This window comes from Furipterus horrens, unplaced genomic scaffold, assembly GCF_987537825.1.
Source record: "Furipterus horrens unplaced genomic scaffold, mFurHor1.1.pri manual_scaffold_1, whole genome shotgun sequence".
NCBI lineage: Eukaryota > Metazoa > Chordata > Mammalia > Chiroptera > Furipteridae > Furipterus > Furipterus horrens.
In genome coordinates this window covers 194785648-194813209 of record NW_028327171.1, presented here as the reverse complement: position 1 = coordinate 194813209, position 27562 = coordinate 194785648, and the positions used below count along the sequence as shown (strand labels likewise).

At 35.5% G+C, this 27562-nt stretch overlaps 1 protein-coding gene and 1 non-coding gene across 4 annotated transcripts; both read left to right on the top strand.

Annotated features, from left to right (window-relative positions):
* Positions 1–164: 164 nt before the first annotated feature.
* NDUFS1 (NADH:ubiquinone oxidoreductase core subunit S1) lies at positions 165–26088 on the top strand. Of its 3 annotated transcripts, XM_090282893.1 has the most exons (20): positions 165–306; positions 1613–1703; positions 4236–4300; positions 4804–4895; positions 7289–7396; positions 8092–8168; positions 8576–8657; positions 8749–8879; positions 9324–9509; positions 11581–11715; positions 12342–12456; positions 13597–13742; positions 13962–14090; positions 15496–15625; positions 17179–17339; positions 21168–21322; positions 22615–22790; positions 24018–24152; positions 24249–24321; positions 25766–26088. In XM_090282893.1, exons 3-20 carry the CDS (start codon positions 4240–4242, stop codon positions 25855–25857), a joined length of 2184 nt encoding a protein of 727 aa, XP_090139019.1. In that variant the 5' UTR covers positions 165–306; positions 1613–1703; positions 4236–4239; the 3' UTR covers positions 25858–26088. The 3 variants fall into 3 exon arrangements, with proteins under 3 accessions (XP_090139019.1, XP_090139015.1, XP_090139024.1); XM_090282889.1 differs by lacking the exon at positions 1613–1703; XM_090282898.1 differs by lacking the exons at positions 165–306; positions 1613–1703 and adding an exon at positions 388–466.
* LOC150022555 (small nucleolar RNA SNORA41) lies at positions 17598–17730 on the top strand. The gene has a single exon (XR_016513682.1). It is a non-coding gene; the product is annotated as a small nucleolar RNA SNORA41 (small nucleolar RNA).
* Positions 26089–27562: the final 1474 nt, after the last annotated feature.

The following is a 27562-nucleotide window of genomic DNA, read 5'->3' as shown; positions in this document are numbered from 1 at the left end:
GAAGTTCGGGTTCAGACTCCGGGCTACTTCCGGCGGAACTGCGGGTCCAGGCCTCCAATCCCCGCCTCCTCCCAGCTGCTACGCCCTCCGCCCCGCCTTCTGCCCAAGTGACGGAAATTGCCGAACCCAGTCCGAACGGTGAAATTGTCGAATCTGAAATCTCTAGTCCCTCCTGGCTTCCCGTTCTCCAGGCCCGGCAGACGGAGTTAGCGGACGCTGCCATATTGCATAAGTAATCGGGCTCCTAAGGGGGTCGGTGTGGTGCAGACAGTTCTGCAGAGCACCCTTGGCGGCTCTAGGGAGAAGGTGAGGTCGTGTTTGGGTGAGAAGGTTGAGGTGCCTCGGCCACAGGAGTTTATTTCTTGGTAAAACTGTTTCCTTTATCCCAGGAGACTCATTCTCCCCTTGTCCTTGACTGGGTGCCGCGTCCCAGTCCGCCGCCCCAGGAACACCCTAGAGCTGGCAGGTGAGGCCTGCGTAGCCACGGTCTCAGGTCTGTTGGAGCAGCAAAGTTGTGGAGGCTCTAGAGGCTTTGGGGAGCGCTGGCCTGAATACAGTCTTGTGGGTGACCTTCCCTCCGCGAGGGAAATGCAGGACATTCCCCCCTTCTGGAGAGGAGGTCGTTTTGTTCCTTAGAAGAGGACCTGTGTCAAGTGACTTAGGCCTAAAGACTGAGCATTTCCTCCCAAATTAGTACGTAGCTGGTACAGTGCATCATGGTTTAGCCTCTATTGCCTTAGCAACCGTCCACGCCTCTGATTGTTTTTTTGTTTGTGTTTAGTTTCGCCCATTGAATGCATTGGACATCACTTTTTATTCCTTTCACTGGTGGGGAAACTGAAAGAAAAGACATAAAAAGTTAGCCCAAGGTCGCAATGCGAATAATAAAGTTAGATTGTTTAAAAGGTCTTGGGATCTCGTGCATGTACAGGACTGTAAAGATTGTGGATCAGATAACTCTGCTCAAAACTGAGGGTATAGAAAATGTGATGTAAACGGTTTCTGATGAATAAACATCAAGGTGATTTTCTTTTTCTTTTTTGAGGAATGTTCTTCTTTTTCACCAAATTGTGTGTGCATTGCTAAGCAGGGTATTATAATGTTCCCTGAGAACCGGCGCTGTCCAATTCCAGGAAAGTGCAAGTTTATGTATAGAGATTGGAGAAAGAATCCGTTTAGAAAGAAGTCCATGAAGAAGAATTAAATGGGTGACATGACTGGGAAATAGGAAATTTTAGATAGGCCGGTGGTCATGAAAGTCACCCTGAAGAATGGTTTTTAAGCCAAAATTGGAAGGATGATAAGGTGCCAGAAAGATCTGAGGGAGTGGTGTTTCAGTCTGAGGTCATACCGGGTGGGAAGAGGGGAGAGGCTGTGGGAACTGTGGAGCCAGAGACCTGTTAGGGGGCTGGAGAATGTTGGTCAGCTTGGAATAGGGTAGTACCTTGGAGGGAGGGAAGTGGAGAATGGAGAATATGGACTACTGTTTTCCCTATAACAAAAAGGGTTGTTCCTACATGGTAGTTAAATATGTGTGACGTGCATATCAAAGTTTTGCAATTTGTATATATTTTTTTTAATCCTCACCCGAGGATATGTTTATTGACTTTAGAAAGAGAGGAAGGGAGAGAGAGAAACATCGATCAGTCGCCTCCCATACACAGTATTTCTGCGCAGTAATCGGGGTTGAACCTGCAACCTAGGTATGCACCCTGACCGGGGATGGACCCATAACCTTTCAGGACAATGCTCCAACCAGCTGAGCCACCTGGCCAGGGCTGCAATCTGTATTTCTTAGGTTGGGACTGTGCAGTACAGTAGTCCCTCTCAATATCGTGGTCCACTTATCCTGGCCTCACTGTATCGCGGGATTTTTTAAAATATTATATTTAATTATTTATCGCAGATTTTTTGCTATATCGCTGGATTTTGCAGTGCTGTATACGTATATTGTTAAAGTTACGTAGGTTTAACTGTAGAATATGTTTAAGAACATAAGTAGCGTTTATAAAAGTGTGGGAAAGGTTAAAAAGGGACTGGGAACAGTATAAATGCATGGGAAGGGTTTATAAAGCCTTAAAATATATATAAATACTAAAATAAATGTAAGGTTCCTACTTCACAGATTTTCACCTATAAGGGGGGGTTGGGGTGTTGGTTCTAGAACATAATACCCGCGATAAGTGAGGGAGTACTCTATTCCATTTGATGCTGATTTTCAACAGCCAGCCTAGTTCTGGTAGACTTCCTAGCTAAAGTGGGCACTACTTTTAAATTATACTGGAGACAAAAATAATAGTATTAAGGTTTTTATATTATTGTATGAATTATTGATTTGTGATTTTGAATCTGTCATTACTTGAATTCAGCAAATTGAGGTTTACCACTATATCAGTAGATTTTAATAGGGCAGATGCTACTTATTATGGAAATTGGTGATTAGACTATTGATGGTTATTTTCCCAAGGCATGGTGCCAGGTCCTCAGAAAAAGTAAATGACCAAAGTGTATTATTCCTTGTCAAGGAGCTTATAGTTCAGTAGGAACTAAAATTGATTACTAACCTACACTTTTCTAAGTGGAATAATGATGATATATACACAGTGTGTGCTGATAGTAAGAAAGAAGATCATTTTAAAACTGATATTCAGTGGCTAATAATTGCCTACATTGACTTAAGCTTTAACTGACATTTATTGAGCTCCAACTAATAATACATAACCTAGGAAGTACTGTTTTCTTTCTGCTCTATAAATAAAGCAGAAACCAAAAATCACTCACCAGTAGGTGACAGACCTGATGTCTGCAAGTTCAATATCACAAATTCAGAATAATGAATTACATAAATTATTGAAATTAGATTTGATGACATTTCCTATTATACACACCTATAATATGTACATGAAACTTAATAGTTAAAACTTAGGTATGAGTATTTTCCACTCTTTACCTTTGAAATGTTTTATGTTGATACTTTCTTACCACATAATTTGCATTTTTTAAAATTCCAAGTGAAAATTTATAATTTAGATGCTTAGCCCATCTGGTCAAGTGAATGAACGAAAACCTCTAATAAAAGTTCAGCTAACTTTTCTTTATGTATGTCTTTACTTTGTGTTATTTATATTATCCACTTCCACATACTGCAGTAATTCAGCAAACCTTTTAGAGCAGGATTTTTCAACTTTCAGCACTGTTCTCACTTTGGATAATACTTTATTATGGGACTGTCCTGTGCATTGTAGTTGTTTAGCAGTACCCGGGCCTCTGCCACCTAGATGCCTATGGTTTTTCCCCTGTTGTGACAACAAATAATGTGTTCAGACATTTCCAGATGTTTCCTGGGAAGCAAAATTGTTCCTGGTTGAGAGAACCACTGTTTCAGAGCTTACTGTGTGTTGACCTTGGGGCTAGGCACTAAAGATGGAAAGATTCAAGAAGTTCTTAATACAGTGGGAGTAGAACAGGCATATAAACAGATAATTGCAAGTCTATAAAATAAATGTACAGCTCAGCACAGAAAATGCTGCTCCACACACTTCAAAGAGTTGGGCTTGTGAGCTAGCTCAGAATATCTCAGGAGTCTTTAGTATAATATGTAACTCTTAGAATATAGAATGTTAGAAGGCATTTTGGTAGAAAAGGCAAAAGGTAGGCTTTATTTTACATAGCTATTAATGACAAGGTAATTGTTATTGAATTTTATTTTTCTATATAGTGTTTTAAGTTTGATAATTTGTTGATAGTTAACACATTGTATGTAGGACATGGAAAATTACATTTTTCTCAAACTGTGCACAGAGTGTCTTTATCTTTCATAATAATGATGAAGAATATGTTCTAAGGTAAGAAAATCAAAGTTTCCTAAAAAGAATTCAAAGTAGTTTTCAATTTATAGTGATTTTATGTGACAAAATTTGCGCGCATATTTTAAAAAATCTCCCACTCCCACCATGATGCGTTGGCACAAAATGCCCGCATACAAAGTGATAAAAAACAATGAAACTGCTCTTTACATAAAATTAGAAGGCCCAAATTTTTATACCAGCTGCTGCTTCTAGGCTCCTTTTCCTTGTATAAGTCAGTAATCTCTTTGAGACTGAATATTCTCATCTATAGAATTTGAGGGAACATATCAGGATTTGTGACTGTTCAGTGAAAAACAATAAAATAGTACCAAAATGTTTATAATTAGGGTTTTTCTACAATAATGTAACTCTTTGTTTTATTTTTAGCAATATGTTAAGGATACCTGTAAGAAAGGCCTTAGTAGGCCTTGCTAAGTCTCCTAAAGAATATGGTGAGTATTTTTTTAAATTTGCATTTGTTTGTACTCAACTTTGAATTTTCATAAATTCATAGGTCTGTGGAATGTTTCTTGGAAGACCCTAAACTCTTTAATTTGTTTTAAGTAAAAATAGAAACAAATGACCCAAGTCAAATAGAATAATTGCAAAATACAACTTTACCTTAAACAGTTTATAGAAATTATCATGGAATAGAAAGTAATCGGAACTGCCCATCGGTGCCAAAATGAAAAAAACAGTCATTCTGCTTTTGAAAAATGGTCTTTACATGAATGTATTTTCAGTGGTATTATAAATTTTAATTATTAAAAGTAGACAGCTATATTCTGTTTGGTATTCAGGATTTAAAAGATTTTTTCTAATTCAATATTTTATACATTTGAATCTAGGGTAATTTTAGGCTTGTAGGTTAGAGTTAATCCATTATCTTCTATACTAATAAATTCAACTCTGTTCATTTCTTTTTCACTCCAATATTTTTATTTTTGATGGTCAGTTCGAACAACTGCAACAGCAGCAAGCAACTTGATCGAAGTATTTGTTGATGGTCAGTCTGTCATGGTGGAGCCAGGAACTACTGTCCTTCAAGTAGGTATATGTTCTAATGCTATATTTTTGTGTATGTTCTGTTGTTTTTGTTTTTTTAAACCAATTTTATTTCCTTTTTACTATTTATTTACCTCTAAAATTTTTAAGATTTCTTAATAAATACTCATAAAAGAACTATAGGTAGTAAAATTACATGAAAATAAGTTTGATTTGAAATCTTGGTATTACAGAGTGAGCTGTCAATCTGTTTCTGACTTTATTTTTGAAAAATTTTAGTATATTTCATTGATTATGTTGTTACAGTTGTCCCAGTTTCTTTTCCCTTTGCTCTCCTCCACCTAGTACCCCCCCTTTCCTCCAGCAATCCCACCCCCCTTAGTTCATGTCCATGGGTCATGCATATAAGTTCTTTGACTTCACCCTTTCCTATATTATTCTTAACTTCCCCCTGTCTATTTTGTACCTACCAATTATGCTTCTTAGTCCCTGCACCATTTCCCCTTCTTCCCCTTCCCCTCCCAGCTGATAACCCTCCAAATGATCCCCATACCTATGATTCTGTTCCTCTTCTGGTTGTTTGCTTAGTTTGTTTTTGTTTTTTTAGGTTCTATTGTTGATAGTTATGAGTTTGTTTGTTTCTGACTTTCTTAGTAAACTGTGGCAATTCTTTCACTTTTGCCTTCTAAACAAATATTAGGAAATTTGAAGTTACTTATTAGTTAATATGGGTAAGTTTGGGGGGAAAGTAACCTTTGTTTGTTGTGAGCCTGCTTGATGCTTTTGACTTTCATGTAACCTTTCTGTTTTCAGTATATTTTTAGGAATATAACCTACAAAATAGGCAAATGAAGGATAATACATTCTTGAATATTTAGTTTTTCTGACTTCCTCTAGAACTAACAAAATTGGTCATGCCCAAGTGATGCTTTACTCCATCTGCAAGTTATCAAGAGCTAAGTGCTCTTTATTCACCTTAGCCACCATTTTTAGGCTCTCTGCCAGGTATAGACATGTAAACGTAAAATATATAACAAAAATATATTCAAGGTACAGTATTTTGGCAGGTATAGGATATGGTAGAAAGAGATGTTAGGGGTGTCTCAGGTGATCCCTGAGGAGATTTTAAAGGTTGTGGACAAGGAAGATTCACATAGTTTGTTATTGATGGAGCATGAGGTATATGTAGAAGATGGGGTAACAGGAAATCAAGCTATTCTGGTAGGGAGGTACCAGTCATGAAAGAAGTTATATGCCATGCTAAAGAGCTTGTAGTTTGACCCGTCAAGAGTTTTCGTGGCTGTTAAGCAGTATGACAGCACAGTAGCATGGCTGGGATAATAACAAGACTGGAGTGAGAAAGGAGGACAGAGTGTCTGCATTAGTGGAGCAGGAAATGAAAAGGTCTAAAACAGATGGTAGCAGTGGGAATGAAAACATGATGGTAGCCTTAAAGGAGAGTGAGATGTAGATAGGCCTTTAGGAATGATGAAGAGCAGAGGAATTTTTGTGAATTCTTTGTTGGTTTATTTAGGGATGTATCAGTAGGGGACAGAAGTAGGTTGAATTTTAACTCTGTGGAGCATACACTTGGATAAACACCTAAATCTAAAGCTTGGAGAAGGGAGGACTCTGGGTCGCAGGTCAAAGTTTAGCTGTAAGCATGTGGAATTTGAGATAGTACGAAGGCAGGGACAATGTCTCGCTCACTACTGCACCCACTGCGTGCAGCAGGTAGGAAGATGCGATACATTTTTGCTGACTTAATAGTTAAAACATTGGACATTGATGAGATTGCTTTAGCTGAGGACTAAGGCTGGAAGAACTAACTCTTGAGGAAATTTGAATTCGTACATTTGTTACAGGCTCAGAGAAGGAGGAGTGGTAATTGGTAGGTCAGAACTAATCTCCCTTACTAGGCAAACAGGAACTGGGAAGAGCTTCAGCCACAATGGGAGAGTGAGTCCTGGTGGGGTATATGGAGCCAAAGCCAAAGAAAGAACAGGATCATAGCCAGCCCGACGGTGTGAAATGGAGCCTCTAATCCAAAGGAGGACCGTTAGGCAAGGAGGAAGTCCGGGTAAGGAACCACGGGGACAGAGTTTGAAGGGGTAGTCGTGAACAGAGGTTCAGAGTGGAAATGGGGAGTCAGGCCTTTAGCACAGTCTGAGGATACGTCATCTAGTTTCTTCCACATAAGGTGTAGACACACTGAGGATCCTTAAAAGAGGCAGCTTCAGAGCCGACGGGTTGGAATCAGAGCAAAGGAGGGAAGTCGCTTCAGGGAGGAAGTAAGAATGAATTATAAATATTTATAAGTAGGAGTAATAAGGTAGGTAGGGGATGGTCTCATTTTTCTCCCCTGTGTTTTAGGCAAGACAAGGACGAAGTCAGGTTATTCTAATGCAAAAGTTTTTTTCCTTGTTGTCTTCTAGGCTTGTGAAAAGGTTGGCATGCAGATCCCTCGATTCTGTTATCATGAAAGGTTATCGATTGCTGGAAACTGCAGAATGTGCCTTGTTGAAATTGAGAAAGCTCCTAAGGTACTCGATACCTAAAATTCCACACCATGCTGTAGAAGGCAGAAAACTTTAAATCTTGCAGCAAACTTTATTTAGAATCAGTATTATTATAGCGGAGAATCTAGCCCTGTTTACTGTTATCCCTAAATGTATTTTTTATGTGATTGATCCTCTTCAGAAGTGGAAACTCATCAATGAAAGTGCTTTGTAAACACGTGCTGTATAATTGTAACAGTTTTAGACATAAAGGTGACTTCTTAACAGTTGCCAGTATTTCCAGATGGCTACATGACACACAGCTAGGCTGCAGTGTGCCATACAGTACATTAGAAGTACTTCTGTTGTGCCCTTTTCACTAGAGCAAAGGGTTGCAGTGAAGAGGTTCACTTTCAGTTTAATTTCATTTTGACTTATGCAATTTTAATTAAATAGTGCCTGCTAATCAGAAAACAGTTAATTTGATGTTCTGTTTCAGAGCCTCTTACAAAAATTGAATTGACAATTAGAATAAAATTAGGATGTAGGATGTCTTATTTGTTTCTAAAAGAAATGTACTGTAAAGTGCAAGATTACCATATTAGAATAAGAAAACTAAAAATCCAGTCTTCAAAAATACTCTTTTGCTTGTTTTCAAAAGTATAACATTTTTTATATATTGAGTTACTTAAAATTACGAACAAATACAATACTTACAGATATCTCCATTGGAATTTTAGGTTGTAGCTGCTTGTGCCATGCCAGTAATGAAAGGCTGGAATATCCTGACAAACTCAGAGAAAACAAAGAAAGCCAGGTACTTTATTGTTACTTGGTTTAGAAACTTTTCTTAGAGCAGAAAATTGTTGAGCTGAGATTACTGCAGTGATATATTACCGTACTGGTACTGATTATGTCTGTTTTTGCTTTGCATTTGTATGTTTGTTTTTGTTTTGAATAATATGTGTTTTCTGAGGACCATTCAGCAACTTTTAGTAATTTTACATTGTTAAAAGTCATACTTTTCTAGATACTCTAATGATAGTATATTCTAGCCTTCTGTAAGTATTTTTTAGGTTGTGTTTAATACTACTTGAAATGATGGCTACATTGACATTTCTGATAAGTGTAAAATTAATACTAACTATGACAGCATGCATCTGTGAGGCTTATTTATATAGCATATGTGTAAACCATTTTATGTATTAACAATTTTTCATACAGAGAAGGTGTGATGGAGTTCTTATTAGCAAATCACCCACTGGACTGTCCTATTTGTGATCAGGGAGGTGAATGTGATCTGCAGGTATATAATCTAATTTCATAAATCTTTTTGGTTGTCTCAAGTTTTAATTTTGTTAGTAGAATTAGATTAACTCTCTCATAACCTGTTTAAGGACCAGTCCATGATGTTTGGAAGTGATAGGAGCCGATTTTTAGAGGGGAAACGTGCTGTGGAGGACAAGAACATCGGGCCTTTGGTAAAGACCATCATGACTAGATGTATACAGTGTACTCGCTGCATCAGGTAATTATTCCCTCCTCGCTTCTGGAATATTATGTGTATACTTAATATTCACCAAATTTGGTGGACTAACAACACTTTTAAAAAGAAACTTTTGGTGGTAGAAGAGGGGTGTTTTTAATGTTTTTTGCATCAGCCAACAGAATGAATAAGTTGGTCACTTTCTGTTAATATCAATGTCAGTTGGATTTAAAAATCAAAATTTATAAGCATTAACTGATGACTTGCTGCGCTATATACATATTATTGCAATTTCCTGTACATGTGTTATGCCTCAAATTAAAAGCAACCATTTATTATTTTTTCTCAGGGACTGTGCTTGCCAGTGAAAATATACTCATATCTTTTTTTAGTGCTTTGGAAATCATTATCTCTTTGTGATCATGAGTAGGAAAAGAGGTAATTTTGCTGGATTTAACCAACTGATAATGCAAATTTATCTTGCAGGTTTGCAAGTGAGATTGCAGGAGTAGATGATTTGGGAACAACAGGCAGAGGAAATGATATGCAAGTTGGCACATACGTTGAAAAGATGTTTATGTCTGAACTGTCTGGGAATATCATTGATATCTGTCCTGTAGGTGCCCTGACCTCTAAGCCCTATGCCTTTACTGCCCGGCCTTGGGAAACAAGGTACTCATCATTGTATTTTTTGACAATATTTTGTCCTTTAATTTGCTACTATTAAAAATTTTTTAAGATTTATTTTCTTCCTGAGTCATAAGTGTTTTGGTCTGCTAAGTTATAATTTGTTGCTTTAAATAAACTCTTGATGGAAAACAGATAGTTATAGATTTAAGGATAGGATGAATTTGTGCAAAGTAATTATAGTTTTCTTGGAAATAAATTCCAGACTACTTAAGCACAAAATTATTTTATTCACTTGATCTTCCAAAGAGTAGCATTGTCTTAATTTAAAAAATGTATAACCTCTTCATTGTATAGTATACATCATACTTTATTTAACCAATTCCTATTACTAGTTTTTTCTACTTTTTTGTAATTATAAATCATGATAAACATTGTTATTCATAAATTTTCTTGTATATCTGATTCTTTTGATTAAACCAAGAAATGGAGTAGGTAGATGCAACAAATTTTAATATTTTCAAGATTCTAGAAACAGATCAGCAAATTGCCCTCTTGATTTTAAACTTTCACCGCCGAGTACATGGCAGTTTCTTAAAATTCCAGGTGTTAGGCCATGTATACGAAAGGATTGGGTGGGGGGAACAGTACATAACACATGTTTAATTAGAGAATTTGTTCCCTTCTGATGTTGTCCCACAAGTCTTGAGACACTGTTCATTTTTCTTAAATCCTTTTTTTCTTTTTGTTCTTCAGATTGGGTAGTTCCTATTGATCTGTCATCAAGATTATTCATTCTTCTTTTACCATCTTGAGCCCCTGTAGTAACTTCTTTATATAAACTTTTTAAAAATTTATTGATTTTAGATTGAGGAAGGTGGGTGGAGAGGGAAAGAACATTGATTTGTTGTTCTTCTTATTTGTGCATTCACTGGTGGAATCTTATATGTGCCCTGACCAGGAATTGAACCCACAACCTTGGTGTATCACCTCACCACTCTAACCAACTGAGCTACCTGGCCAGTGCCAGTTATACTTTTCAGTGCCAGAATTTCTTTTTCTTTCTTTTTTTTTTAAAATAATTTTTATACCCTTACTGAGACTTTCTACTTGTTGATTCATGATTGTCATATTTCTCTTTAATTCTTTAAACGTGGTTTTTCTTAGTTCTTTGGACATATTTTAATATTCTTGTTTTTATTTTTAAGCAAGTCTTCTTAGGAGTTACCCTGTGTCTGCAGAGCTTAGTAATCAGGCTGTTTTAAAGTCGGCCCAGTTTGTGCTTTCCACTGGGCACTGTGAATCTCAGTGTTGTCCAGGAGTTTGTGAATAGCATTGGCCCTCTTTGGTCTGAGCTGTACATACATGTACAGCCTCCACTGGGAGCACTTGCCCCAACTATGATTACAGCCTCAGGCTAGTACTTTTGGCTCTCCTCAGCTCAAGGATCTCTATGATGTCACTTCCACAGACAACTTTGGTCCTTGCTCCAAATTGAGTGCGTCTCCATCTGCAGGAAAGAAACTCCCATCTTCACAACCTGCCTTACCCTGGCAAAACCTCCAGTTCAGGGTGATGGGAGAGGGGATAAGATCAGCCTCAAGCCAGAACACCACTGATACCCACTGTTCTTATTCAAAAGTTCAGAGTTTTTCCTGGCACCAAAGTTTCTCATGATGGTGTATCCCTTTGGTAGATTTCCACAGTGCTGAATTGGTTGTTTTTGTTAATTTCGTTCAGTTATATTTTTACCTTTTGGGGGAAGGATTTGTCAAACTCCGTAACAGACCAAAACCAGAAATCTCTCCCCTCATTATTTATTTTGGTATTCAAATAGTTTCAGATTTGCCTCTTTGGAGCCCTTGCAGTTGGTTTCTATATCAGATTACAGTTTTAAAGGCTTCATTTTTGCTGTAGGAATTTATGTGATGTGTCCAAATATGAGGGTTTGTGTGTGTGTGTGTTTTAGCATTTTCTTTGAGTTCCCTTATTTTTAGAAATTCAGAAAGGAAAGTAATTGTAAAATTTTTTGTTTGGGCTAAACCAGATAGCAGAAACTTTGTTCTTAGTCTTAAAATCAACATAGTAAATAGTGTGTATGTATTTATTTTCTCAGAAAGACAGAATCCATTGATGTACTGGATGCTGTCGGAAGTAATATTGTGGTGAGCACAAGAACTGGAGAGGTGATGAGGATTTTGCCAAGAATGCATGAGGACATCAACGAAGAGTGGATTTCTGATAAAACCAGGTATGTGCTCTACTGTTTTCCTTTTGCAGTCGATTTAAAAGAAATTTTATGATAATTTTAGTTTTAAAGAACTATTTTATAGTTGCAAATTAATTAATAAATACTAAAATATGGAATAGTTCTATAGAGAATTTGACAAAACTGACGCTGGTTTTCATATTAATTTGAAGAAATATCTTTTTTTCTTCTAAATGGAAAAATTGAAGTAGATTAAGATATGTCAGTTTATTCATTGGAGAAGAGCTAAATATAAATTAGATTTTGTACAACATAATTTTGATAAACTACCTAGAGGTACTCAAGTTTTATAAATAAAAATGAGTCAGCTTTTTCAGCTATCACATTGTTTGTGTTGTAATTTTTAGATTATTCGGTAGCTGAATATAAACTATTAACAATTCAGACTTTTCAGATGGTATTTTAGTTTTTAGCTGATATTCATAAAATATAAGTTCATCTACATAAAAACCTAGAATTAAAAAAACTTGTATTAAGATAATTTATAATCTTAGTTGATACTTTAACCAATACTGTATTTAAATAACATTTCTTTTAGATTTTAAACTTGAAAATTATAATTGCCTCTTTAGCAGGATTCCACAAATGGTGTAATTTCTGTTATCTAGATTTGCCTATGATGGGCTAAAACGTCAAAGACTTACCGAGCCGATGGTCAGAAACGAAAAGGGGCTTTTAACCTATACCTCCTGGGAGGATGCACTCTCTCGTGTAGCTGGAATGGTAACAAATTGAAATATAGAATAAATAATATTTGTGATTTTCAAGGGAAATCTTTGCAGTGAAGAAGGGATATATATTTCTTCATTTCTTTCTCTTTATCAGGATTATCTCTGACAAACATTTATTGAGAACTGTATGCCAGATGTCATGCTAGATGTAGGGATATTGAGATCACTAACACATCTCCCACTGTCCTGTAGGGAAAGATGCATAATTATGCAGTGATCATATGCTGCTGTGGGTAGTTGTGCAGGAAATGATAGATGAGAGAGCAAACAGGAGAGGTGCCTAAACGGGGCGAGCATATCAGGGATGCCTTCCTAGATAAGGTGACTGCTCAGGCAAAATTAAAGAATGAATACTAACTTGCCAGAGCAAAAATGGAGGCAGTATCTTTCTGGTCAAAAAAGGCGACATACATAAAAGGCTTGAGGGGATGACAGAGGCTTGCAAAGTTGTATTTAATTATATATCCTAGTCTTTATCCTCCAGACCTCATTTGGAGACCCCTTGGTTCCTAATTAAAACAGCTTCTCTCCAAGCTGGTATTATTAGCCTTGGCACCACATATCTCTGCTTCTCACTTTTAGATTAATTAATAATTGGTGTAAAACTTTTTTTTTTTTTTTTTAATTACTCCTTGCCTGAGGATATACTTACTGAGAGGAAGGGAGTGAGAGAGAAACGTTGATTGATCACCTGCACATGCCTTGACCAAGGATCTAACCTTCAACCTTTTGATATACAGAACGACTTTTTATTAGAAGTTTGTTTCTGGCCCTCGCCAGGTGGCTCAGTTGGTTGGAGTGTTGTCCCAATTACACCAAGGTTGTTCGTTCGATATCCTCTCAGGGTGTATACAAGAATTAACCAATGGATGCATAAATAGGTAGAACAACAAAAAGCTATGTTTCTTTCCCTCTTTTCTCTCCCTTCCTCCCTCCCTTTTTGTGTCTCTCCCCTCCTCCCTCTCTCTCTCTTAAGTAAAAAAAAATAAAAAGGTATTTTTTTCTACTTGAAAATCAGTTTGTTTCTAATTTTATTTTTTTAAAAATGATTATTGTTTTATTTTCTGAATAATTCATTGTGATTTTTGATGAATGAAGACTTCTTGGTGATATCCTTTGCATTCATCTCTAGTTCCAGAGTTTTCAAGGCAAGGATGTGGCAGCAATTGCAGGTGGCTTGGTGGATGCTGAAGCCCTAGTAGCTCTCAAAGATTTGCTTAATAGAGTGGACTCTGACACCCTATGTACCGAAGAGATCTTCCCCACTGCAGGAGCTGGGTGAGAAATACAAAGCTAGCATCTGGGCTTCCTCCACTTCCCCCCTCTTCCCTTCCCTGTGTATAAGCCAGCACATCTGTAGTATCAATGACTGAAATGTGATAACTTGAATTCCCCAGCATGCCCACCTATTTATTTTCACATGTAGACCAGAGTCAAACCAGGAGTTGTTGGAGACTCCATTAAAGTAAAATTGTATTTTTAATTTTGTATTTTTAGCACAGATTTGCGTTCCAATTATCTTCTTAATACTACAATTGCTGGTGTGGAAGAGGCAGATGTTGTCCTTCTGGTTGGCACAAATCCACGGTTTGAGGCACCATTGTTTAATGCTAGAATTCGAAAGAGGTTAGTAATAATATTCAGGGTTTAAAAATATTTAATAATTTATTTTATATGTGATAAATTATTATTTTAGTTGATTTCTAATAGTGGGAGTAAAACTTCAAAAGATTTCCCTGGTTGGTGTGGCTCAGTGGATTGAGCACCAGCCTTCATACTAAAAGGTTGCCAATCAATTCCCAGTCAGGGCACATGCCTGGGTTGAGGGCCAGGTCCCCAGCTGGGGGCATGTGAGAGGCAACTGATCAGTGTTTCTCTTGCACATGAATGTCTCTCTCTCTTTCTCCCTCATTTCCTCTCTCTCTAAAAATAAATAAATAGAATCTTTAAACAAAAGAACTTCAGAAGATTATTAGAGGACAGTTTATAACAGGTCCATTACCCTCGACCCTGATCTTTTTATTTTGTCTTATTTATAAATAATTCAAGATACTTGAATTTGTTTTTGTATACACTATTTTGTGTAATACTGTTCGCCCAAATTAACCAGCATTAACATTTTGTCATATTTATTCTTTTTCCATGTATGTATGTGTGCATATGATTTTCTGAATTGTTTGAAAGTAAGTTGTAAACATGATGCCCTTTTATTCATAAAATCTTTTGTGTGGATTTTCTAAGAACAAGGGACATTCTCTTAAATAATTAAGTACTTAGTATTGATGCAGTATTATCTCATCCAGAGTTTATATTCAGATTTACCAACTTTTCCTGTAATTTCTTTTAGAATAATTTTTTTTCCTGCCAGAATCCAGTCTGTAGTCACATATTATAATTAGTATCATGGCTTCTCAGTCTTTTCTTCTTTTTTTTAAAGGCCAGTTATTTTGTAGAATGCCTCTCGATTTTTATATCTTAGAGATGTATAAATAGGTCAACCATATAATTTATTGTCTAAACTGGGACACTTTGCGAGTGAAACAGGGAGTTAATTACTCCAGGATAACAGCTAAAAACCAGCACTGTCTCCGCCAAATCAGAATATGTGGTCACCACATTTATAACTATTTCAGGAGTAGCTGGATCCATACTTCCATGCCATAGAGAGTAAATATGAATCATGTAGCTTATTTTCATAAAATATATTTAAATGACTTTGGTGAATAATTAGGAGATAAATAACTGTTGTATAAATACGACAAAATAAAACTATGGATTAATCTGAAATTAAAGTCTTTGTTTATAGCTGGTTTATAGTGTCAGCCTCCTTACACAGAAAATTAAATCATTGAATTACCTTTGTGTGCATTTTTGCCACACATTATTTTGAAAGGTACACAATACATTAAATTCTGTTAAGGTTAAATGTCCTGTTAGCGCTTTTATGCTTTTAACATTTTTTAACACCTAGCATTAATTAGGCCTATAGCTTAGTAATTTAGCTCTAAAAACTTTGTTGTTTTTATTTCAGCTGGCTTCATAATGACTTAAAAGTGGCCCTTATAGGCAGCCAAGTGGATCTCACTTATAGATATGACCATCTGGGAGATTCCCCCAAAATTCTTCAAGACATTGCTTCCGGTAGCCATCCATTCAGCCAGGTGCTCTCAGGTTATTTGTATCTACTCTTGTTGGTTTTTAAGTATTATTTTCAAAATTTCTTGTTTGTGTAATACCAATGTGTGATTATCATTTAAAAATTATAGCAATAGAGACAAGATCATGGAAGAAAGTAAATCATTCAAAATTCCACCACCCCAAAGAACTGTTTATAAAACGTAATAATCATTTCTCTGTTCATATATAGAGCAAGGTAGATGAATACACAGGCAAACAAAAAGGATAATATATATGCTATTTTTTTTGCTAGAGTTTAATTTTGCTTGAAATTATCAGAAAAATTGAAGTGAAACTGAAAGGATTAAACTTTAACCTTCAATGAGGTCTTTATTGTAAGAGTTGTTATCCCTAAAAGAAATTTTACGTGACTTTTTTATTACTGATTGTTTACATTCATTTCATTGCTGTCTATTGAATACAGTTTTTTATTTCTTATTTTTTTTCAAGAGGGGCTCATCAGTGTTCTATTCCTTGAGTTCTTGCTTGCTTGAAAATGTCTAGTGTTCTGTAGAGCTTTCGCAGATATAAAGTTCCAGGGTCACACTTTTTTTCTTTAAACTTTATAAACTACCTTTTGTTACTGTGGAGAAGACTGAAATCAGCCATGTTCTCCCCAGCCCTGTCCTAATTTTTTTTTCCTGTCTAGATGACGTTTTTCTTGATACTATATACTTGATTCTTCATCCTTGAAATTTAGTAATTTCACCAGAAAGTGTCTTAATGGTAGTGGTTCTCTGTTACCTTTTTTATCTAACATGGTGTGCCTTTCAGTCTGAAGATTCAAGGTTCTCTTTACTTTAGGATTTATGTGTGTGTGTTTTGGGTGGTGATTGTTAAAAAAAAAAATGTAAGGGTTTTTCTTTTTCACATAACAGTGGTTCTGGAAGTAGGCAGTTTGACAGATGATGCAGGTTTCCCAGGATGTCAGTAGGGAAGGAGCCTTCTTGCTTTGTCATCCTCACTGCATTTGATCACTCATGTGTTGGCATTAGCCACTCCTCATGGTTCCAAGAAGATTGCTTCACTTATAGCCTCAGGTGTATACAAGAAGAAAGTCAAGTGCAGAGGGACAAAGCAGCCCAGCCTTATTTGTTTTAAATAGGAATAACATCCTGATCACAGTAATAAAAAAGAATTTTAAGTATTTATTTCATACTTCTCTTGTATCTCTGGTTCTCATCCCCATGTCTCAGGAGGTGATTAGTGTTCAGGAAAATTTGCTCCTGGACTAGATTTCAATGTATTTTTTATTACATAATTAGTTCTATTCTCTTAATCGAGAACTCAACAGTGCAGATATGGGATTCCCTTTTCTGTCATTTTTTCCCTTTGTTCTTTTGTTTTTTTTCAGTTTGTTTTAACCATTCATTTCACATAGCATTGGCAAGATGTTTTGATTAAATGTAGCTGTATGCATGTCTATATGTTGACTGACTAAAACTTGGGGACAACATATTGTAGGTACAGATTTGGTTAAGTTTCGTTTTCTTTTTTTTTTTAATCAAAGTTTTTTTTTGTTATATATTTTAAATAGATCCTAAAGGAAGCTAAAAAGCCTATGGTGGTTTTAGGCAGTTCTGCACTGCAAAGAAATGATGGGGCAGCAATTCTTGCAGCTGTCTCCAGCATTGCTCAAAAGATTCGGACGAGCAGTGGTGTTGCTGGTGATTGGAAAGTTATGAATATCCTTCACAGGTATGTTGAGTATAGTTTTATATAATATAAACTTCAAGTAATTTTATGTATATATGTATTACATTGTCACATTTAGATTCACAAACAACTTAATATTTAATATTATCTTAGTAGCTGATGTGAAATAGAAACCTTTACTTTCTGTGTGAGAAAACCCCAGAAAAATAAATAATACTAAAAATATCCAAACTAGCAGTTAAGTGTTGAGAAAATCTTGGAAATCTGTACCAGTATAACTTGTTTCAAAAATTGCAACAATTCCACAGCTACTGGTCTGCAGCTGTTCTTGTGGTGGCAGTTGTGGCATTCCTCTGTGGGAAAGGAATTGTTACACGATTGAACACCTCTTTCTTTGCAAAACAGAAAGTGGGCATATGTGTGACAAACACAGGAAAAAAAAAATTGCAACAAGTCTTTGATTAAATGATGAAAATGTAAGCTAACATGAGAATATATCTGAAGTAGTTTTTTGCTGACTATGTTAGTAATGCAAGTTTAAGAAAGTCGAAAGAAAAGAAAGTGTGCAAAATAGAAATTATTCTTATTCCACTATCTGTACATAATTACTGTTGCTATTTTCCATAGCTTTTTTAAAAAATTGATTGAGAGAGACATCGATTTGTTGTCTTACTTATTTATGCATTCTTTGGTTGAGTCTTGTATGTGCCTGACTGAGGGTCAAACCTGCAACCTTGGTGTATCAGGACAATGCTCTAACCAACTGAGCTACCCGGCCAGGGCACCATTGGTATTTTGGTGCACTTTTGTCTGGTCTTAATATTTCCCGTGCAAATGTGTTTTTTAGTTACATTGTTGAAATCATACTGTGTGTACAAGTTTGTGTCCTGATTTTGATAAATTTTTATTAACAAACAAAAACAACTTCTGTGATTAGAAATACTTTATAAATAAAAACTTTAGTGGCTATTTAATATCATGAATAAATATATATTAGCCATTTCTTCTTACCATGTAATTTGATGCTTGTCTTTATAAATCATGTAGTGATACACAGATACCTCTGTACTTTAGATTATTTCCTTAGGGTATGTTTCTAAAAGTAGAACTATTGGGGCAAACAGGATAAACGTCTTAATGCATATTTCCAACTTGTTTTAGAAAGGTTGTACCATTTGTATGTTAGTGAATCATATAATCCTTTTCCCTTGTCATATAATCCTTTCTACCTTAAGTATTATATTTCAGATTCTTCAAATTTTTTTAATGATTGGGACTAAACACTTTTAAAGTATAATAGGCAAATTTTTTAAATTTAAAATGTTCCAATTATTTTTAAACATTCATTTCAATATTGATATTTCCCCTTATTGGTTTAATTTGGCATTGTAGATCATCATATAAATACTTTTTAAACTTTATATTTTTACATAGAGCTTACTTTTATTGACCACCTCTAGATCCTTTCTAGGCACAATTTTTACTTATTCCTTATTTTTAACTCACTTTTGCATCTGTCTTTATTCGTATAGTTGTTTCTTTTTTCTGAATGAGTACTAAATTAATAACATTTATTTTAAATTTCTGAATGTCTAACAATGTTTTTCTGGTTCCTTCTCAGAAATGACCACTAGCCTAGGTACAAAGATCACAGTCTCTTTTGCTTTAATACTCAGTATTTTTCACCTAGTCTTTCATTTGATATTTTGAGAGGATCTCATCTACCCTCTTGTCTTTGATGCCTGATTTTATACATGTACATGTGTCCATCTCCCTGCCCATCATTTGGGTTTCTTATTTTTAAGGTTAAGAAAAAGTTGGGTCACACTCATTTGTCATTACCTTTGCCTGGGAATGTCATAGATTCTCTCCTTTTTTAAATTGAAAAAAAATTTTTTTTTTCTTTTAAGTTTAGAAACCCCTTATTGGTTTATTTTTATATTGTTATTTGCTCTCATAAGAAGCTTATACGTATTTGTTATGCATTGGTTTGCCCTTCAGACTTTTGGCTCTTTAATAATTTTTCTCACTTCGTTTTTCTATGAGTTTAGAGAAAATTCCTTCAATTATCTTCTATCATTTTGTGCGTTTTCGTTGTGGAGATCTCTGACATGATTGTAATTTTTAATTTATTAACCTTGTTTTTTTATTTTATTTTATTCTTACCATAAGATATCCTTTCTAATGAAAGTTTACTGTAGTTTATTAGGATATAGCTTTTAATGCTTGTTGAGAACATAAAACATATTTTTAAAGTTTCCTTATAGTAAGTCTGTTTCAAAGTAAAACACATTTCCTAATTCTTGGAGACTCTTATTTGTTTTTTATTGATTGATTTGAGAGAGAGACAGAGACATCAATTTGTTGTTCTACTTAATTATGCATTCATTGGTTGCATATCTTTTAATCAGCCCTGTAGTTTTGTTTACTGATCATTCTCCCAGAGGCAAACTTAGGTTTACTCAAGTTTGTTTTTCAAGGTGAGGTGGGCTCTGTCATAAGTGAGTGTGAGTCTCTGCTTGGATCTTAGGGGGTGTGGGGGAAGTCTTCAAGGCTTAGAATGAGGGAAATTAAGAAAAAAAATATTTTGTGCATGGCAGAAGAAAGGGGAGCTAAGTTTTTAAATTGGGAAGTATGACTGCCTCAACTGTTCATTTTAAAAATAGATTTGGCTATTCTGGGTCTTTTGCATTCCATATGAATTTTAGGATCAGCTAGTCAGTTACTGCAAAGGATTTCTATTATGATTTTTAATAGGGATTGTATTGGATCTAGAGGTGAATTTGGGGAGTATTGTCATCTTAACAATGTTAAGTCTTCTAATCCATAAATTTAGGATCTCTTTCCATTTATTAATGTCTTTAATTTCTTTCAAAGTTGTTTTGTAGTTTTTGTTATACAGATCTTGCACTGCTTTTGTTAAATTTTTGTCTTAAGTATTCTTTTTTATTTTTTTAAGATTTTATTTATTATTTTTAAAGAGAAGGGAAGGGAGGGAGAGAGGGAGACATCGACGTGAGAGAGAAATATCAATTGGTTGCCTCTAGTACACGGCCCGACTAGGGACTGAACGCAGCCCCGGCGTGTGCCCTAAGAAGGAATTGAACCAGTGACCTTTCCATTTGCGAGACTGCCCAACCAACTGAGCCACATCAGTCAGGGCTATCTAAGTATTCTTTTGATGTTGTTCCATCACAGTTTGACAGAGCAGCAGCATATAGTGGGAGTTGGTTTGAACTGCTCTCCTCCCTTAACAAATAGGTAAAAAAACCAGTAAGCTCTGTACTCAGTAAGTCCTTAGAATAGCTACTATTTCTAGAAAGAAAGTTAACAATAAGAAACTAGACCAAAGACTTAAAATTGTTCAAATACTCATATAGTTATTACAGAACTCTTCTTTAAAAGAGTTTCTGATTATAAGTTATACTTGTTCACAGAAAAAATTCCATGAAGACATACACCATTGTGTTCATTATTATTTCCTCAGAATTACAGTTTTATGAGTGGTGTTTAAATTTATCCCTTTTGGTTTTGAAAACCAACTGATTTTTTCTCTAATTGACCATGTTTGGCTAATCGCGTCTTTTATGCTTAACCGTATTGAATAAGGATCAACTTAAAACAAGTGGAATTGGCAGAGAGTTTCCAGAATTATTTTATTAAATGTTAGCTATTGAAGAACCAATGTCGTAAGCATCTTGTTTCCTTATTTCCCATTGTTAAAACAGCAAAAGACTATTTCTGGTTTTGACATGTTTTAAATGGGTAAAAAAGGTGAGGGAAGGTTTTTGACAAAAAAGAGACCAGTTATAACATTTAATTTTCATAGCAAAAACACTACATGTATGCTAAAAATCCCTAATTTTACAGGATTGCAAGCCAAGTAGCTGCTTTAGACCTTGGCTATAAACCTGGGGTGGAAGCAATTCGAAAACACCCTCCCAAAGTGCTCTTTCTCCTGGGAGCAGATGGAGGTTGTATCACTCGACAGGATTTGCCAAAGGATTGTTTCATTATTTATCAAGGTAGGTAGCATGTGTGACACCAGAAACAAAAGAGAATAGTACACTGTGCATGATAGGAACTATACAGCAATATATTTAGTGGATTGAATGATCTCCATTCAGGAGTTTCCCCACACATACCCTTCCAATATTTTTAAAAAATGAATTATAGATTTTATTTGTTACCTAATTGATATTGCTATTAAGAATTATTACTTGATGTTATTTAATAACAGAGAATTAGAAGAAACCTAAATGCTCCCAGTAACAGGAATGGTTAAATTATGGTTGATTTATACAATGGCATATTACATAACATTAAAATTTAGCTTTTCAAAGAAACAATGTAAATATTTAAAAATGATGAGTCCTGTGTTACAGGACTTTAATAAATTCTAGTTAACAGTGCTCCTTGAGCTTTTTATGTTTGACTCATTTTCTTGAACTCTCATTCATTGTATATGTAACCAAGTTTCCCTGAAATAAATGGAGTCCAGAGATTCTTGGATATTTTACAGAGAAAAATATTATGCAACTTCCCACTTCATTTTACACATAAACACCATAAATTTATATAGGCTTTTCATGGCACGGAAAAGAATTATATAGTAGTTTGTATCTTTAGTTTGATAAAGTTTAACCAAAATACAGAAACTCAAATCCTATTTTTATTGTAGTCCTATCCAGAGATAACTATTGATAGTGGCTTTGATATGTGTGCTTCATACGTTTTCCTATGCATATACAAACATGTTCACAAATGAGATCAATTTTATATGTTGTTCTAAAGCTTTCTTTCCTTTAATTCAAGTTCTCCCTGCCAACAGCTTTGTTAAACTATTAATGAGTGAGTCTTTCAGTATACTATTTTCTATAATTTTCTGTATATACCCTTTTTAGTGTTATTATGGTCTTACTCATATTGTACACTTTTGTTCCTCCACCGTTTCAGTCTACTTTACCAAATTTTGCTAACGATCATCTGTTCATTTCCACTTTGTTTATAACCATCAAGAGAAATAATATACCTAGTTGCCCATTATGTGTGTATGATACACATATTTGTGTATTTGCAAACAGTAATCTGGGAAGATAAACATCAAATACTTTTAACAGTAATTTTCTTTGGGAAGGGAGTTGAATTGTAGGCAAGGTGGGCTTTAATTTTTATTTACTTCAGTACTGTATTTTAATTTTTAAAACACTTATAATTTAAAAAACAGGATTTTAAAAGGTTGTCTACTATGTTCACATAATAGTGCCCAATCAGTTTTTTATTAAAATGTGGTTTGCTGTTTTCTATCTTCTCACAGGACATCATGGTGATGTTGGAGCTCCTATGGCTGATGTTATTCTCCCAGGCGCTGCTTACACAGAGAAGTCTGCTACTTATGTCAATACTGAGGGCCGAGCTCAGCAGACTAAAGTAGCAGTGACACCTCCTGGCTTGGCAAGAGAAGACTGGAAAATCATAAGAGCTCTCTCAGAGGTATTTATTCTTGGTGATGCTGTTAATGGGATATTTAATATGTTAGCTTGTCAGAATGGCTTTCAAAGTCTGGGAAGATGTGAGTCTAAAGTGCAAAGTAGATTTGAATCATCTATAGAAAAAATGTTTTAAAATGGGGATTTGAAATTGGTATTTTAATTTTTGACTTGCCTTTTGATATTTCTTTCAACTGTAAAAAGAATCATCATGAGGTTTAAAATAAGTTATCTGTAAAGTTTATGCATGAGGGGTGACCCAAAATAATACCAGAATTATCTTGTGGAGTGTGAGCCTCTTGTAGTACAGGCTTCCCCTACTAGGTGAGTGTTCTAGGAACCCATCTCTATCAGTGTACCAGCTGGCGTTATCGTGAGAGGCTGCTTTTGGCTTCAGTGAATTTTTTTTGAAGACTCTTTCAATGCATTTGCCCATTTTCATGATGGGTGATTTACAAGTGCACCTGCCCACACCATGCTGAGTGTTCAGCAGTTTTTGACCAAAAATGGTATGACCCTTATCCCCTTAAAAAGTCACCCCCAGCGACTTTTTTGTTTGTTTCCCCAAAGAAAAAGTCCTCAAAGGGAAACATTCTGCCAGTGTGGAAGAGATGAAACAAAAAACGGCACTAAAGGGCATCAAAATCAATGAGTTTAAAAACTGTTTTGAGCAGTAGAAAAAGATCTCAATAGGTGCAGTGCATCAGATGGAGAGTATTTTGAAGGTGACTGAAGTTTAAACACGTAAGAGTAAATACACAAGTTTTTATAAATTCCATTTTTGGGGGGGGTTCACCCCTCATATGATCAATAACAGTTTAGCAGAAGCATTCATATTTAGCATAGAATAATTTCTTTAGTCATTTATTTTATAATAAGTTTATTTTTTAAAGATAAATTACTAATGTACTGGCAGCTGTTAATGGATTGGTAGAATTTTGACAGTTGTTTTCCTCACTTAATCACGTGTTTAATATACACACTGATGGATATCAGTAGGTGTTTCGGTAGTACTGCATTATTTCACCATATTGCAGTTACAGAGAGGGAAGAGCATAGTTGGTTTACAGTTGTGAGTATGCGAAACACAGTGTTTATACTTGTATTATTTTTTATTAATCTGTTATTTTCCATATCAACAATTGTAAACATACTTTTGCCCACCCCTGTGTTATTTGAAAATTTTAACTATTAAAGCTTTCTGTCAATCTTTGGACCTGATATGGTACAGATTGCAGGTATAACTCTTCCATATGATACTCTGGACCAAGTAAGGAACAGATTGGAAGAAGTCTCTCCTAATCTTGTTCGATATGATGACGTTGAAGGAGCTAATTATTTCCAGCAAGCAAGTGAGCTCTCCAAGGTAAAAACTTACCTATATGCAGTTTTCATAATAGTGTATTCTCTAATGTAACAGTAGTTTTTTATACTATTATTGATCTCTTACTCCTTCTTGCAGCTAGTGAACCAGCAACTTCTGGCTGATCCCCTTGTTCCCCCGCAGCTAACAATAAAAGACTTCTACATGACAGGTATGCAATCGTCAACATGACTGCCAAGTAGGAAAGGTGGTAAGGAATAAGATCACCTAACTTAGAATTATGATTCTAACCTGTTAGTGGTAGTATTGGATATTTTTAATCTTTGAAGATTTTTAAAACATTAGAACTAATATAATTCATATTGTCTGATTTTACTGTAATTCCTTCTTCTGAAATGAAATTCAGAGTTTGGAAATTCAAGAAAAATTAACAGATATTAAACTTCAAAGAAAAAAATTTTTTTATTTATTTTTAGAAGGGAAGGAAGGGAGAAAGCAGGAGAGAAACATCAATATGCGAGAGATATATTGATCGGTTGCCTCTCACACGCTCCTCACTGGGGATCTGGCCCGCAACCCAGGCATGTGCCCTGACTGGGAATTGAACTAGCGGCCTTTGTGTTCACAGGCAGGCGCCCAGTCCACTGAGCCCCACCACCCAGGGCAAAAAGTTAACAGATTTTAAATGTAAAATTTTACTATTGTTTGTAAAATCATTGTGTAGCAATTTAGGGAGGATTTTTCTGTGAAGGTTTTCCTGAGAATTAAAGTGGAAGAATCAAAACACTTCAGTGGTAAAACATGTTAAATGGTGCTTCTGGATGTAAATTGTTAGGAATGTTTTTAAGGAATACAGACATAACTGAAGGTCACTGTGATCCCACTACCCAGAAATAAGTGTATTTATTTCTTAGCATTTTGGTCAGTCATTCAGGGATATATACATATATTATCTGTTTCAACAAAAACTGAGATTATTCAGCCCTGGCTGCTGTGGCTCAGTGGATTGAGCATCAGCCTGCGAGCCAAGGGTCACTGGTTCGATTCCCAGTCAGGGCACAGGACTAGGTTGCAGGTCAGGTCCCCAGTTTGGGGCATGAGTGAGAGGCAACCACACAGTGATGTTTCTCTCCCTCTCTTGCTCCTTTCCCCTCTCTCTAAAAATAAACAAACAAATAAATAAAAGAGATTATCATGCTTTTAAAAAAAACCAAAAACTGAGATTATTCGGTTACTGTGGTTTTTTTGATAGCTATTAGAATATAATTCACATATCATAAGATTTACCCATAAAGTGTACAATTCAGTGGGTTTTAGTATACATTGTTTTGTGACATTTTTTTCAATAATAGTATTTTACATATTTTTCCTGTGTCTTCAATACTTTTCTATAATACGTTTAATGGTTGCATACTGGCACATTGTTTGGCTGTATATAATTATTTAATCATACCTAGCAGTACTTACTAAAAGCATTTAGCTGATAAGGGGCTTATCTTCTGAATTTGTTGGTTGATCTCACAAAATTTACATATAGTTGCATAGTTTTTATATAGGCTTTTTTTTTTTTGTTCCTGAAAAGGTGAAAAAATGTTTTACTATGTGCTTTTTGAAAGTTGTGTTCTCTAAATGCACCTTTTCTTAATACCTTTCAGATTCAATCAGCAGAGCCTCACAGACAATGGCCAAGTGTGTGAAAGCTGTCACGGAGGGCGCCCAGGCAGTGGAGGAGCCATCCATATGCTGAAACGGCGTGGGACCCAGTTTTGTAACAGATACTTCCCAGACAGTTATGTTGGAATGATGATCTCTTAGAGGTTTACCTCTTTAAAAAATAATCTGAATGATAAAATATTTAAGGTTCTACCATGCTAATTTGAAAACAATATTGCAGTCATCAGAAAACTTTGAGGTTCCAAAAACATTTATGTATTGTGTGTAAACATTAAACAGTTTAATAAAACATGTATACAGATGCTCTTTCATGTAAAAGCATTGATAATCTTTGTGATGATTACAAAGAAAATCCTTAAAATACAAATTTTTGTTTATAAGATCATTTATGTTTGTAAATGGATGAAATAAGCAAGCTTCCATTAGGATCTCCTTTTTCCTAGTGCCAAAGTAAATATTTAAGCATTTTTGTCAGGTTAGGTACATAGAAAAAATATATAATCATATATGTATCTTGGAAAACTATAATGATAGCTAATGATTATTCATCTTTTTCTGTGTGCTAAGTAAATACTCTGGTTTTACATGTAGTACCTTGTTTTGTCCTTGCTCCAACCTTATCAGGCAGTATTAATTTCATTTTACAGATGAAGAAACTGAAGTCCAGGGATATTAGGTAGCTTGCCCAAGGCCACAGCAAAAACATCAGACCCGAGCCTAGTTCTCTGTGACTCAAAAATTTGGTGTTCATAACTGCTATACATAATTCCCTGCCATTATTAGGTTGTTGCAATGTCTTTCTCTTTTTTTAAACCTTTAAGTATATTTTGTTTGATAATAATATAGCTATACCTATGTTTAACAAACTGATTTTTAAACATATTTCTGGGTTCTTATGTGTTACAAGTCTCTTTAAACAATACAGCTAGGATATTTTAACACAATCTGAAAATATCTGCCTTGAACTGATCAATTACTTATATTTCTCATGGAGTTGTACTTTTTCCTAATAGTTACTTTTCGCTTTCAATTTATCCTGCTTTTTCTTCTTTTCTAATATTAGAGTGACTTATTTGGGAATGATTGAAATATTTTTACTTTGTGTTTTCTCTACTGACTTGGAAGTTATAGCTAATTCTATTGTTTTCTTTCTTTAAAGATTTTATTTATTTCCTTTTAGAGAGAGGGAAAAGGAGGGAGAAAAAGATGGAGAGAAACATCAGTGTGTAAGAGATACCTTGACCGATTTTACCTCTCGCATGCCCCCAAACGGGGACCTGTCCTGTAACGCAGGCATGTGTCCGGACTGGGAATTGAACCGGTGACCTTTTGCTTCACAGGGTGGCGCCCATTCCACTGAAACACACCAGCCAGGCTTCTGTTTTCATTTTAATAGTCGTTTTTAAACATTTCACATGTTTAACAAATTCTAAAGTTAATATATATGTATGTTCCTTCTGAGCAATTCGGTATGCTTTGATTTCCATTAGTTCCTTCCCTTTTTATTCATTAGTAATTCAGCACATTGGGTTTACACCCCTGCTAGCTGCCAGCTCTTTTCTGGGATGTCTCCAGGTGCAGCAGCCTGTTGGTTAGGGCTTTGTGCCCACTCCACCTCACAGTGTTTCACAGCTGACTGGTGAGGCTGGTGGCCAGGGCAGACATGGAGAAAGTGCACCTGCCTCGGGCTTCCAAGAGAAGCTGAAAAGGTCCCCTGAGGAGGTGGGCCATGTCCAGGAAGGAGCCGGGTGGCTCCCGTACTGACTTTGAGCAGGACC

Excerpts from the sequence above, each read along its gene's own strand:
- NDUFS1 (XM_090282889.1), top strand. The coding sequence starts at position 4,240 with ATGTTAAGGATACCTGTAAGAAAGGCCTTAGTAGGCCTTGCTAAGTCT. Across the intron at positions 15,626-17,178 it reads GTAGCCATCCATTCAGCCAG|ATCCTAAAGGAAGCTAAAAA; the intron begins GTGCTCTCAGGT and ends TATTTTAAATAG. Across the intron at positions 24,153-24,248 it reads AAGCAAGTGAGCTCTCCAAG|CTAGTGAACCAGCAACTTCT; the intron begins GTAAAAACTTAC and ends TCCTTCTTGCAG.